This window comes from Bufo bufo, chromosome 2 (genome assembly GCF_905171765.1).
Source record: "Bufo bufo chromosome 2, aBufBuf1.1, whole genome shotgun sequence".
Lineage (NCBI taxonomy): Eukaryota > Metazoa > Chordata > Amphibia > Anura > Bufonidae > Bufo > Bufo bufo.
Genome location: NC_053390.1, coordinates 180,599,843 through 180,615,379, shown reverse-complemented (window position 1 = coordinate 180,615,379; position 15,537 = coordinate 180,599,843). Strand labels below are relative to the sequence as shown.

The following is a 15,537-nucleotide window of genomic DNA, read 5'->3' as shown; positions in this document are numbered from 1 at the left end:
AGAGATACAGACAGAGGGGATACAAAGATGGAGAGAAAGAGATATCTGCTGATAGTTTGCGATTTCTTGGTCATTAAGCATGCCCACTGACGATAATTTGATTATGACTAATAAGATGAATATTTCTCAGGTATTTACTTAGCCATAATGTGACGCTTATGTGACAAATGGCCATTTGTGGCCAATAAAACACTATCATATGGCATTGCCTCCTACCGTCCACATGCATTTTTCCGGTCTAAACAGAAACCTTAATGCTGTGTCTTACCTTTTCATATACGATGATTTATGTTTTGTTAATGTTGTGTAAAAGACAGATTCCAGTTTGGCATTCTTCGGGCCTGTGTTCGCTTTCTTCTCATCTGTGCCACTCCCACCAACAAAAACAAAACCAGCAGGGACTTTGTCTTTCTTGACCAAGTCAGTATTTTTGCTTGATTTTTTCTTTTTGGTTTGTCTTACTTTACCAATGAAAAAATCATCTTCGCTGTCACCATCACTGTCCTCAAAACCAGGTGTCTGCTTTAAAAACCTTTCTTCTGTACTGTCGTCAAAGTATTCCTTATCTTCTTCATCTGAATCTTCAAGATCACTAGAATCAGATTCATTTGTAGATGCCACTTTTTGGTCAGGGATACTTTGTTCAATTTTCTTTTCGAGTTTTTGGGTTGCTTCGGGATTTTGCCCTGTTTCTTTATCTGAACTACTTTGCAAGTTCTTTACAGCCGGAACTTTTGGAATGGCTTGTAAAGCTTGTGGTGTAGGTGGAGAAATGGGCTCTTCATTACTGTGGTCACTAGCTGTAAGATGGGTCTCTTTATCTACTGCTTCTAGCACGGGGCTGTCCACAATATTCTCCAGTTTTCTTTCAATAGTTTTCCTTTGCGGTTTTGCGTTGCCTTGTTTTGGCTTGTTCTTGGCTTCTTTTTTTACACTTTTAGCAGGTTTGGGGGGTAAAGCGGGCTGTTCTGGTTCAGTTTCTTGTTCAGATTGGTTCATTCTGGCCTCTTTAAATGCCATAATTGCATCTACAAAAACTGAGATTTTAAGGAATCATGATTAGAATTATGCTTAGGTAACTAGTTTACAGTTCACCTATGCTTATGTAATGTAAATGTACAGTATATAAGTAAATCTCCTGTGTGATACTGAATCATTTAAGGAAGGCTACACATTGAAGCAGGGGTGGGGAACCGCTGGCCCACGGGATCATTTCATGTGGCCCCAGCTACCTGCCAGCGCACATAGTGCAAATGCTTCAATTATGGAAGAGGTCATTAGCATGCGGGAGGCACAGGAAGGTGAGAACAGCGCTGTACAGTGTACAGTGTCAGGACGTACAGGTCTGATTGAGAGTCCAATATGAAGTTCAGGCTGGGGAGGTCTGATGGGGGTTGAACTGAGGCTAATGGAGGCTGGAGAGGGTCTGATCTGAGGCTGGGGGTCTGATGGGAGGCTGATCTGTGGCTAATGGAGGCTGGGAGGGTCTGATCTGAGACTAGGGGGTCTAGTCTGAGGCTGATGGACACTTTGGTGGTCTGATCCGAGGCTAGGGAGGGTCTAATGGGAGTGAGATCTGAGGCTGATGCAGGCTGGGGGGTCTGATAGGTGGCTGATGGAGGTGGGGGGGGGGGGAGATCTGAAGCTAAAAAAAAAGGGAGAGTGGAAGCTGGGTGAACATCTCTCTGGACCCCTCTTGGATGAGCATGGCTGCCATTAATGCCAAATAAAAATAAATAAAGAACTTAATATATAATATTCTTAAAAATTTGACTGCTATATTTGGTCAAAATGGTGCCTGTACTATATATAATACAGCACTATGGATTTTTTTTCATTAAAGCGCAACTTACCCTCAAGTCAGATACAGTTGCAAGAAAAAGTATGTGAACCCTTTGGTGTGACCAAATATAGCAGTCAAATTTTTAAGTTGAGGATCTTGTATGGCCTGCAAATTATATTCAAATGGCCCCCTGTAGCAAAAAGGTTCCACACCCCTGCATTAAAGGAAAACTCCTACAAGTTTTGTATAAATGCACATTAAAGGGGTTGTGCCAAGGATGGGGAATAATTAACTGATCGATGGGGGTTTGACCACCAATAATGTGGATCAATCAATTATCCCCTATCCTTTGGATAGAGGATAACTTGAAAACTTCACAAAACCCCTTTATGGGAATGGTCATGTGAAGCGGATTTTCTGCTGCAGATTTTACAGCATTTTTACTGTGGTTTTGCCATATTTAACCCTATACATTGCAAAGGGTGAAATCCGTGGTGGATATCCGTAGCATAAAATGATATGTTGTGGATTTAAAATGTAGATGTTATGACTAAGCCTACATGCACACGACCGTATGTGTTTTGCGGTCCGCAAAAAAAAAAAAACTGGATGACATCCGTAGGCCATCCGTTTTTTGGCGGATCCATTGTAATAATGCCTAAAACGGAGAAGAATAGGACATGATCAATTTTTTTTGCGGGGCTACCGAACGGACATACTGATGCGGACAAGCACATTTTTTGCGGAACCATACAAATGAATGGGTCCACATCCTATCGCAAAAAAAATTTCTGTATGTCACAAATAAAGTTATTAGATTTTTTCTCACTTCTTCTCACTACTGTATTTTTCCGGTCCGCATCGGATCCGCATTCTTTGCGGATCGGATGCGGACCCATTCTTTAAAATAAAATGCAACACAGAACCGTTTTGCTGACACGAATAGGCATTTGTTACATAGTGCGGGACCTGACGAAGGGGAAAATCCAGGATGCGCACAGTTGGTATCCGTGTTTTGCAGATCTCGAATTTGTGCACCGCAAAACAGATATGCCCATGTAAACACCCCCTTAAGGCATGGCTCTGCATCTCAATACATAGTACATGTCCCAACTTTGGTCGCATCTTGCAGATCGCAGACCCTTTGAAGTCAATAGGTCCGCAGCAAGAAGCGGGTGCAAATGGCCAGTGCCTGTGTTTTACGGATCAGCGGTTTGCACTCTGCAAAATGTACACAGCCAGCCCAGAATCGTGTGAACTCGGCCTTGAATTCACCTGACCGTATTTATTTAGTGGTCTGCAAAACTGAGATCCGCAAAATATGGATAATGTGCGTGTAATGTCTGTATTTTTTTGGGCAAAGTATAGGACATGGTCTGTCTATTGCGGAATGGACAAACGGAAGCAGAAAGCACACAGACATCTACAACATTGTTCTCCAGTTTTCTTTCAATGTTTTTCCTCTGCTATTTTGCCTTGCCTTGCTTAGGCTTGTTCTCAGCTTCTTTTTTTACACCTTTAGCAGGTTTGGGCTGTTCTGATTCCGATTCTTGTTCAGATTGGTTCATTCTGGCCTCTTTAAATTCCTTAATAGCATCTAAAAAAAACAAACAAAAAAAAATATTTTAACGGACCATGATTAGCGTCAGTGTAGGTAACTAGTGCATAGTTCACTTATGATTAGGTAATGAAAGCGCCACAGTAAATGTGCAAATTAACGGCTCTGTTTGATACTGAATCATTTAAAGGGGTTTTCCAGGATTTTAATATTGATGACCTATCCTCAGGCCAGCTGACCCGGCGGGGTGCCGGGCGTCGGACCCCGGCCGATCTGATATTGATGACCTACCCCCTAGAATAGGTCATCAATATTAAAATCCCAGAAAACCCCTTTAAGGGAGGCTACACATTAAAGGAAAACTCCCACAAGTTTTGTATAAATGCACATTAAAAGGGGTTGTGCCAAGGATTGAGAACTAATACTGGGAACTGGCATACGGGATATCTTGAAAACTTCGCACAACTGCATTTAAAAGTATGGTCACATGAAGTGCATTTTCTGCAATGGAATTTCTGCTGCAGATTTGCCCTAGACTGAATCCTATACATTGCAAAGGGTTAAACCCATGGCGGATATCTGCAGAATAAATTGACATGCTGTGGATACAAAATGTAGATTTGCACGCTTGAAACATGAAGGCAACTCAGATTTTAATTTTTTGAGTGTGTCCAAAATGAAGTTATTTGATTTTATTCCCAAAGTGCTTGATACCTTCCTCTTTTACAGCGGACTTTGTACCAGGGAGTCAACCCTGCTGGTCCATTCACAGGACCATATTTTTGGTTTGCATGTGATTTGCATTTTTTGCGGATCGGATATGGACCCATTCATTTCAATTGGGCAAACAAGAATAAGTATTTGTTACATAGTGCAAGACCTGTGGGAAAATGCAGGTCGGTATCCGTGTTTTGCATCCACATGATCGTGTGATGGCTTTGTCCTTTTTGTGGACCACAAAACAATGGATCCACAAAACATGGGCACCGGCAAGATGTGGCCAAAGATACGATATGTTCCATCTTTGGCTGTATCTTGCAGATCATGACCCATGGAAGTCAATGGGTCTGCAACGGGACTGTGGCTGGCCGCGTTTTGTGGATCCATGTTTGCAGTCCGCAAAATAGACACGGCGGTCAAACGATTTTATGTGTTTTTCAGTCCACAAAACGCAGATCTGCAAAATAAGGATAGCATTAGTGTTGCATCTATTTCTTTTTCGGACCAATAGACCACATTTTGTAGCAAAGTATAGGACATGTTCTATCTTTTGAGGAATGGACATACAGATGTGGAAAGGACACAGATGTCCTATTCTTGGTCACAAATGCGAAACACAAACCCATAAATTTCAATGGATCCACAAAGAAAACGTTATCAGTATTTTGCAGACCACAAAATACATATGGTGGTGTGGAAGCCCGCTTAGGCTACTTTCACACTTGCGGCAGAGTGATCCGGCATGGACAGCATTTGTAGACTGATCCGGATGCGGATCCATCTTACAAATGCATTGCAAGAACGGATCAGTCTCTCTCTCTATATTTTTTTTCACATCTTTACCGGATCCGGCATTGCGTTCTTTTTAATGCCGGATCTAATACATTTCAATGTAAATTAATGCCGGATCTGATCCTGAATTTTGGACAGAGATAATACCGCAGCATGCTGCGCTATTTTCTCTGTCTAAAACGCCGTTCAGTGACTAAACTGATGACATCCTGAACGGATTGCTCTCTATTCAGAATGCATGGGGATAAAACTGATCAGTTCTTTTCCGGTATTAAGCCCCTATGACAGAACTCAGTGCAGGAAAAGAAAAACGCTAGTGTGAAAGTACCCTTAAGCCTCATGCATGAGGAGGAATATGTGATCAGCGTATTGTCAAAAGACCCTTCAAACAAGTAGGGACTGTCCCCAAAGCAGAAATGCCCTTTAAAGGGGTTGTCTCACTTGAGAAAATGATATTTATCATGTACATACTAATGCATATTCATTGTCCATATTACCTCCTCTTCTTGTTTCAATCAATATTGTCTCTCATTATACAATGCTAGTTTCTAGGGGTGGCTGAGCTTCCTCAGTAAAAGAAGAAGTGTGGTCCTCTCTTGTGGCTGGGATTACAGGAGCATGGATAGGGGTGAATGCAGAGCAGCTCCTGTCCCAGCCACTTCCTATCTGCACAGCTAGATTGCGAAGAACAGCTCTAGGGCATACGCAGTAGCCGTTCTACACATCTACAACTCCTAGGGATAGATTGCCGGGAGAAAGTTCCCAGCGTTTGGAAGACCGGTGTGAACATTCACAGTGCAGGGACAGAAGTATAACAGGTCCATGGCTTGCTCAAAATACAAATACAACTTGTCAATGTCGCTCTGCCAACACTGCTGATGAATTTGATTCACTAGCAGCCTTGGGAGCAAGCACGCACATGCAATGGGCAGGATTAGATCATCCCAGCGCGCTTGCCTGTGCCTTCAGTCATACTAACAGGCACTGCCCCCCCCAGAAAAGAAAGTTCAGCCTAGCGACCAGAGGCAGCGCCTAAAAGGAGGAGGTGACACAACCCCTTTAAGGAAATACTGTAGCTAAGCAAGCAATGCTCACTATTAATTTTTTACTGTAGTATATTGCTTGATAAATATAAACACTATTCCCAGAGAATAAAGTAGGATCTGTATAGCAAAACAGGTCTGACAAGAGGCAGAATTTACATACAGTCAGGTCCATAAATATTGGGACATCAACACAATTCTAACATTTTTGGCTCTATACACCACCACAATGGATTTGAAATGAAACGAACAAGATGTGCTTTAACTGCAGACAGTCAGCTTTAATTTGAGGGTATTTACATCCAAATCAGGTGAACGGTGTAGGAATTACAACAGTTTTCATACGTGCCTCCCACTTGTTAAGGAGCCAAAAGTAATGGGACATATGGCTTCTCAGCTGTTCCATGGCCAGGTGTGTGTTATTTCCTCATTATCCCAATTACAATGAGCAGATAAAAGGTCCAGAGTTCATTTAAAGTGTGCTATTTACATTTGGAATCTGTTGCTGTCAACTCTCAAGATGAGATCCAAAGAGCTGTCACCATCAGTGAAGCAAGCCATCATTAGGCTGAAAAAACAAATCAAACACATCAGAGAGATAGCAAAAACATTAGTCCTGGCCAAAACAACTGTTTGGAACATTTTTAAAAAGAAGGAACGCATCGGTGAGCTCAGCAACACCAAAAGACCCGGAAGACCACGTAAAACAACTGTGGTGGATGACCGAAGAATTCTTTCCCTGGTGAAGAAAACACCCTTCACAGCAGTTGGCCAGATCAAGAACACTCTCCAGGAGGTATGTGTATGTGTATGTGTGTCAAAGTCAACAATCAAGAGAAGACTTCAGAGTGAATACAGAGGGTTCACCACAAGATGTAAACCATTGGTGAGCCTCAAAAACAGGAAGGCCAGATTAGAGTTTGCCAAACGACATCTAAAAAAGCCTTCACAGTTCTGGAACAACATCCTATGGACAGAGGACAGATGAGACCAAGATCAACTTGTACCAGAGTGATGGGAAGAGTATGGAGAAGCAAAGGAACTGCCCATGATCCTAAGCATACCACCTCATCAGTGAAGCATGGTGGTGGTAGTCTCATAGCGTGGGCATGTATGGCTGCCAATGGAACTGGTTCTCTTGTATTTATTGATGATGTGACTGCTGACAAAAGCAGCAGGATGAATTCTGAAGTGTTTTAGGCAATATTATCTGCTCCTATTCAGCCAAATGCTTCAGAACTCATTGGATGGCGCTTCACAGTGTAGATGGACAATGACCCAAAGCATACTGCAAAAGCAACCAAAGAGTTTTTTAAGGGAAAGAAGTGGAATGTTATGCAATGGCCAAGTCAATCACCTGACCTGAATCCGATTGAGCATGCATTTCACTTGCTGAAGACAAAACTGAAGGGAAAATGCCCTAAGAACAAGCAGGAACTGAAGACACTTGCAGTAGAGGCCTGGCAGAGCTTCACCAAGGATGAAAACCAGCATCTGGTGATGTCTATGCGTTCAGGCTATAATTGACTGCAAAGGATTTGCAACCAAGTATTAAAAAGTGAAAGTTTGATTTATGATTATTATACTGTCCCATTACTTTTGGTCCCTTAACAAGTGGGAGGCACATATGCAAACTGTAGTAATTCCTACACCGTTCACCTGATTTGGATGTAAATACCCTCAAATTAAAGCTGACAGTCTGCAGTTAAAGCACATCTTGTTCGTTTTATTTCAAATCCATTGTGGTGGTTTATAGGGCCAAAAATGTTAGAATTGTGTCGATGTCCCAATATTTATGGACCTGACTGTAGGTAACTAGAAGATAAAATGGAAGAATCGAAAAAGAATCAGATATAACCACTCATATAATAAAAAAAAGTCTGAAATGGAGCGAGCAGTACGTGACTGGAAAACTGTGCAGAGGTTATGACCGACAGGGACTAAAAGAAAACAAAACAACGAATGGAAAGAAAAATATGAAGATGATACTAAAAGGGGAAGAGGGGAAAATGGCCCTGGATGTGCCAGAGCAGACAGTTATGATTATTTGTTTAAAGGGAACCTGTCAACGGGATTTTGTGTATAAAGCTGAGGACATGGGTTGCTAGATGGCCGCTAGCACATCCGCAATGTGTGCTTTTATTGTGTGAAAAAAACTATTTGATACATATGCAAATTAACCTGAGATGAGTCCTGTCCCTGAATCATCTCACGTATGTATCAAATAGTTTTTTTTACACAATAAAAGCACACAGAGCTATGGGGACTGGGTATTGCGGATGTGCTAGCGGCCATCTAGCAACCCATGTCCTCAGCTCTATACCCAAAAACCCGGTGACAGGTTCCCTTTAACAGTTGTGCTCAGGCAAGTTCCTACTGACATGTGGAGCAGTAAGAGAAAGGGCCAAACTTCCCTTCATTTATTGCATCACACCGAAGAGATGATAAAGCAAATACCGTATATACAAATGACTTCTCTTCTCACTGCCCCTGACATTCATTATCTTACTAAGAAGCAATTCCAGTTTGAAATGTCTTTACAGAAACATCATAAAACTGCTAAAGCAACAATTCTAGAATTGCTACTGTTTGCGTGCTGTGCAGAAAGGCGAAAAACTCTCCAAATTTCCCTCCACATTGTTGTTGATTCTGTAGTTTATGGCCACGGGCTGCAAAATGTGTTAGATTAATCTGTCAATGTCAGGGCAGGTAGGTGTGAGGTTACCAGTAGTTTCAGTCTGTTCCCAAACAGAAGTAGCAATTATAATGCAACACTCATTGGTCTGGAAAGCACCAATCCAGTCAAATAAAAAAATACATAAAAAAATAAAATAAATGAAAACTGCTGGATTGTCAAAAAACATACCTGATAAACCAGGAGCATTAAAAAATTTTTTTAAGCAGGATCAGAGCAGCAGAGACCCAAGCAGGATTGGAACAGCAGCGATGGGGGGGATCGGTGGAGGGGAGTACCTCTTGTGTTTTTAAAGCCCTATGACCCTGCTGCAAACTATTTCTTTAGCTGGAATTCCCTTTTAAGTGTATTTCTATAACTCCTAATACTCAGAAAGGAACTCTGGTCCCCAAATGATATGTGCACACCCTATACCAAAGCATTTACCTTTATGAGACTCAGAATACAGTGATCACACTATATTAGGATATTATGAAGGCGAACAATGCGTTGAAGTAAGAATTACAGATTTGCCATCTTACCATTAATAGCAGATATCTTTCTTTTGAGCAAGGGGTGTGTGGCTAGTCTGGCGACTGCTCGAGTTTCCGCAGTGCTGTTTGCCTATTAATGAAAAATGTGAAATGTGATAAATGTATAATAAAAGTGGAAAATTAATAGAATTAAAAGCAACAATAATGTAGAGTACATTAACATCCAGACAACAACTTAATACTAGGCCAAAAACCTGCAATAAAAAGCCAATTGATGGACTAGTTTCCATAACTGACCAGAAGATGATGAAGTTAGATCAGATCTACCCAATGTTATACATATATACATCAGGCTCTGTTCACATATGCAAGCTATCTTCCACTGCACAACAAATCCCATCAGACGCCATTGAGTTCAGTTGTGGTTTCTGTTGCTTTGATGGAAAGAATTGTGCTGCCTACTGCTCTAGTCTTACTGTCAAATCTGATGGAACTTGCAAAGGAGGCACCAAACTTGCGTATCTTATAAATCAGCTAAAATCACTATAAAAATTAAATGGTTGTATATTACATGACAGAGGGGCAAAGTGTAAGATATTTTTCAGCCAGTGATTAATTATAACTGTGCAAATGCAATCACTGCTTTGCTCACAACTGTAGCAGTCTGTAGAATTGAAACATGTTCTGTCTGAACAAATTACACTATCTAAAAGCTTTGCAATTCCTTCTTAGTCTGGACCTGCCTACTCTCCAGTAATGCACTGAAGAAGGCGCATCTTAAACCACCTGACAGTTTAACTTGAAGGGTTGTCAGGGCATAGTCTCCTGTCTGACCTGAAAATGGCAAACGAGTATTGTGCACAGTTCCTACCCAAATTAACGGAACCCAAGCACAATACTCGCTAGGTGTCAGACAGAACCTGACTGTTTTATGCAGTAGGGATCTGCATAAAGTATTTTGGGTAAGATATACCCTTACTAATAGCTGCCGAGTCATGCCTGCTTCTCTAAGCTCTACGGTCACTGTGCTGCTTACCACTCCCCGCCCCTCCTTTCTCCATAGAATTCTATGTAATGATGCAATTTGATGCTTCTGTGAGCAGGCAGCCTGTCCTTGTCTCACAAGGCAGATTTATCACAGATTTCAGAGAGAACAATAGTTAAGGGGGGAAGGAAGGTAGCTGATAACTGGAGAACCAGGCATTTTTCTCTGATAAGATATATTACAAAGTTTATTAAATTTGTCTTTTCTAGTGGGGTACCACGGGATCAGTATTGAGCCCTATTATCTTTATTATATTTGTAAATAATCTTGTACAGGGATTGCACAGTAAAATATAAATGTTTTCTGAAGATACTAAACTCTGTAAAGTAATTAACAGAAAAGAGGGTCAATTACTGCTACAAATGGATGTGGATAGATTGGAGACTTGGGCAAAGAAGGGGCAAATGAGGTTTAACACACAGGAAAGGAAACAGCATGTTACCAGTACACACTAAATGGGAAAATACTGGCATAGAAAGGGACTTTTAGTTGACAGTAACCTCAACTGTAGAAACCAAAAAGGGGAAAGCAGTCGGCACTCCTCTGGCAGAGTCGTGGTGCACGCGTCCAGGGTATGAAACTGTAGAAACCAGTGTCAGGCAGCTGCGGCCGAGGCCAATAAGATTATGGGTTGCATCAAAAGAGGCATAAATGCACATGACGAGAACATAGTCCTGCCACTTTACAAATCACTGCTCAGACCGCACATTATGTGTTGTGTGCAATCTTAGGCCCCTGTGAACAAGACATACATAAAACTTGAGCAGGTTCAAAGGAGAGCAACTAAAGTTGGGTGGACTTCAATAACCAGAAAGATTATCAAAATTAGGGTTATTTAGTTTAGAAAAAAAGACGACTAAGGGGAGATCTATTAACTAACTGTATAAATATATCAGGGGTCAGTACAGAGATCTCTCTCATCATCTATTTATCCCCAAGACTGTGACGAGGGGACATCCTCTGTGTCTAGTGAAAGAAGGTTTCTCCATCAATATAGAAGAGGATTCTTTACTGTAAAAGCAGTGAGACTATGGAACTCTCTCTCTCTGAGGAGGTGGTAATGGTGAACTCACTAAAAGAGATCAAGAGGGGTCTGGATGTTCTTCTGGAGTGTAATATTTCAGGTTACAGTTAGTAGATTACTAGAGATGGGTCGTTGATCCAGGGAGTTATTCTGATTAACAGATTTGGAGTCAGGAAAGAATTTTTACTTATGTTACTAATGATTTATGTAAAGTTATGTAAAAAGTTAAGGACATCATTGTTGGAGAAAAACTCCATATATGAGTAATGCCACAATGTTTTTTCTGTCATAGTCACATTGAATCCAAAATGGAAAAAACTCCCCATTATTGGGTCATCCATTGCTGGACACTATATCACATGATATACCTGGGATCCATTCAGTCAGAGATTGCTGTCCGGCAAAGTTCCTTTGGTCTTGGGCAAGACAACCATGGGATTTGCTGTGTGATGCATAATTCCTACTGTAAAATTATGAACTTACGGATCTGGCAAAGTAAAAATAGCTACACATTGAAATGTATATTTTAGGGGGAAACCTTTCAGTTTTATATATGTTTTAAGATTGAAACGGTAAAATTACAAAATGTTAAGTCTGAAATGACCTGGGCAGGATCACACTCATTCACTGATTGCCTCTGTCATTACATCATTAGATCCACTCCCAAGAAATGCCTTCGTTCACATTCAGTAAATAGTTTTTCTATTTATTATGACTTGGAAAATACTGTTTTCTACAGACAATGGCCCCTTATGCTTGGCGGGTGTACACACAATCTAGTCTTTAACGGCACAGTGCGGGTTCGGCCTCTCCGGCCCTAACGCCACATATCCTGTAAATAAACATGAGGCAATGTCTTCTGACTGCTGCAAGAGAACGGCATTCTGTGCTACACCTTTACACACAAATACATTCCAGAAACTAAATACTGTACCTTTCCAATGAATGGAACAGTAATGGAACACCGACGAAATATCTGTGATACATATTCATACAGGTGAAATTGGAAAATTAGAATATTGTGCAAAAGTTCATTTATTTCAGTAATGCAACTTATAAAGGTCTAACTAATATATGAGATAGACTTATTACATGCAAAGCGAAATATTTCAAGCCTTTATTTGTTATAATTTGGATGATTATGGCTTACAGTTTATGTAAACCCCCAAAGTCACAATCCCAGAAAATTTGAATATTGTGAAAAGGTTCAATATTCTAGGCTCAAAGTGTCACACTCTAGTTGGCTAATTAATCCATAACACCTGCAAAGGGTTCCTGAGCCTTTAAATTGTCTCTCAGTCTGGTTCAGTAGGAATGACAATCATGGGAAAGACTGCTGACCTGACAGTTGTGCAGAAAACAATCATTGACACCCTCTATAAAGGAGGGAAAGCCTCAAAAGGTAATTGCAAAATAAGTTGGATGCTTCCAAAGTGCTGTATAAAAGCACATTAATAGAAAGTTATGTAGAAGGGACAAGTGTGGAAGAAAAAGGTGCACAAGCAGCCAGGATGACCGCAGCCTGGAGAGGATTGTTAGGAAAAGGCCATTGAAAAGTGTTGGGGACTTTCACAAGGAGTGGACTGAGCCTGGAGTTAGTGCATCAAAAGCCACCACACACAGATGGATCCTGGACATGGGCTTCAAATATCGTACTCCTCTGGTCAAGCCTCTCCTGAACAACAAACAACGTCAGAAGCGTCTTACCTGGGCTAAAGAAAAAAAGAACTGGTCTGTTGCTCAGTGGTCCAAAGTTCTCTTTTTTGATGAGAGCAACTTTTGCATCTCTCATTTGGAAACCAAGGACCCAGAGTCTGGAGGAAGAATGGAGATGCACACAATGCAAGATGCTTGAAGTCCAGTGTGAAGTTTCCACAGTCTGTGTTGATTTGGGGAGCCATGTCATCTGCTGGTGTTGGTCCACTGTGCTTCATTAAGTCCAGAGTCAACGCAGCCGTCTACCAAGAGATTTTGGAGCACTTCATGCTTCCTTCCGCAGACGAGCTTTATGGAGATGGTGACTTCATTTTCCAGCAGGACTTGGCACCTGCCCACACTGCCAAAAGTACCAAAACCTGGTTCAATGACCATGGGATTACTGTGCTTGATTGGCCAGCAAACTTGCCTGACCTGAACCCCATAGAGAATCTATGGGGCATTGCCAAGAGAAAGATGAGAGACATGAGACCGAACAATGCAGAAGAGCTGAAGGCTGCTATTGAAGCATCCTGGTCTTCTATAACACCTCAGCAGTGCCATAGGCTGATCGCATCCATGTAATTTATGCAAAAGGGGTCCGAACCAAGCACTCTGTACATATGCATGATTATACTTTTCAGAGGTCCTACATTTTTCTATTTAACATCCTTTTTTTTATTGATTTCATGTAATATTCTAATTTTCTGAGATTGTGACTTTGGGGTTTTCATAAGCTGTAAGCCATAATCATCCAAATTATAACAAATAAAGGCTTTGCATGTAATGAGTCTATCTCATATGTTAGTTTCACCTTTTAAGTTGCATTACTGAAATAAATGAACTTTTGCACAATATTCAAATTTTTGGAGTTTCACCTGTATGTTGGGATGTCATCAAATGGTTGGAAATTAGGAATTTCCCTCTCCCAATTAAAGTACATTGTGGAATTTCAGAAGTATACTATTAAATTACCGTGGCGATGTACATACAATGAACCAACAATCATGAAATGCATAGTGATTCACTAGGTATTAACACATCACACAAGAGTCCAAAAATGTGAATTCAGAGAAATGTAGTCAAAGTTACAAATCACTGTCCTGCAATCCCTCATTTCCAAATGAAATGCTATTGCCTGCATGGCTCCTATATTTAAATCCTGACGTCAGTCATGTGAGCCTGTCCTTAGCCTCTCTGTTTCTTACGGTGACGTGGTGTCCACTGCTTTGTTTCTGCATCTTTAGGTTTCTTCTGGTCCTGGATGCATCTCCTGTGGAGATCTGATGATGCCACATGCTCCATGCCTAAAGGACATGACATCCCCAGCAGAAACACAGGGGTTCACATGAATGGCATCACAATCAGAAAATAGCAGACATTCAGGTGATATTATATTTGGAAATAAGAGAAAATTTTATATATATATATATATATATATATATATATATATATATATATATATATCTCAGACGAATGATGAGGCAGCACTTCCAGTATAGAGTGAACGGGTGAGGACCCCAAACTTTATTCAAGCGACATTTCGGCCTGCTCAATGAGGCCTTTCTCAAACTTGAGAAAGGCCTCATTGAGCAGGCCGAAACGTCGCTTGAATAAAGTTTGGGGTCCTCACCCGTTCACTCTATACTGGAAGTGCTGCCTCATCATTCGTCTGATATATTTCGTGGAGGAAGAGCCGACCTCTGTGGGGACTTTGCACCCGGTACATCGTATCTGACTGTGCTGCTGCACCATTTGTATATATATATATATATATATATATATATATATATATATATATATTATATTATATATATATATAAATATAATGGAAAAAAATTGGACTGCACTCCAGACGGTTTCTTCGGTAAAACAACAGGTAGTGTTTATTCACTCATGTGGTGGCAGCAAAAAAGCTTTTTTGCTGCCACCACATGAGTGAATAAACACTACCTGTTGCTTTACTGAAGAAACCGTCTGGAGTGCAGTCCAATTTTTTCCCATTATCTACAAGTGGGTAAGATCCAGTTACCGTACTTGGACTTTGCACCCGCCTTCATTTGCTTCCAAGGTGGTGCTGCCAGTAGTTTTTTGCATTATATATATATATATATATATATATATATATATATATATATATATATATATATATATAAATAAAATAAGTTCACAGGACAGTGAAATACATAGGTAAAGGTTGAGAAAAATTGGACAACCCCTTTAAAGGGCTTGCCCCAAGATACAAAATTATCCCCTATCCACAGCAGTTGGACCCCCAATATTCACCTATTCACCAGTCATGAGAATGTCAAATCCTCCAAATAAGTTGGGGCTCGGTCGAGCAAGCACACTGCGGCTTCACTCCTCCTCTCTGGGACTGGAGACAGACTGTGTGCTGTACTTGGCTATATCTGTCAGGCCCAAAGAGAATGAATGGACATACATGCTCAACCACCACTCAATTCATTTAGGTGGGTACTTCAATGTTAACATCTGATTTGACATCGCCGCAGCCCATCACTGGCCACGGCGTTGACTGGCTCCCCTTATGTCATGATAAATGGTGACATGATGCAAGAGGATCTGGTCCTCGTCACAGCGAGTGATTGGCTGCGGTGATATCAAACCAGATTTTGACATCAAGGGAGCCCAGTGCAGCATCTTAGGCCTGGAATAGAAGAAGCGGGGAGCCAATGCTGGGAAACAGGT

At 41.0% G+C, this 15,537-nt stretch overlaps 1 protein-coding gene across 2 annotated transcripts in view; it reads right to left on the bottom strand.

The window, feature by feature from the left end:
- Positions 1–15,537, bottom strand: part of SRFBP1 (serum response factor binding protein 1) — a 125,088-nt gene that overhangs the window by 2,658 nt on the left and 106,893 nt on the right. Inside the window, exons 5-7 of one of the 2 annotated variants that reach the window (XM_040415941.1) lie at positions 9,113–9,194; positions 3,264–3,380; positions 269–1,037 (exon numbers count right to left, since the gene is read on the bottom strand). In XM_040415941.1, coding sequence (XP_040271875.1) covers positions 269–1,037; positions 3,264–3,380; positions 9,113–9,194 — 968 coding nt within the window. The remainder of the gene's footprint in view (positions 1–268; positions 1,038–3,263; positions 3,381–9,112; positions 9,195–15,537) is intronic. The other variant, XM_040415942.1, reaches the window with a different exon arrangement.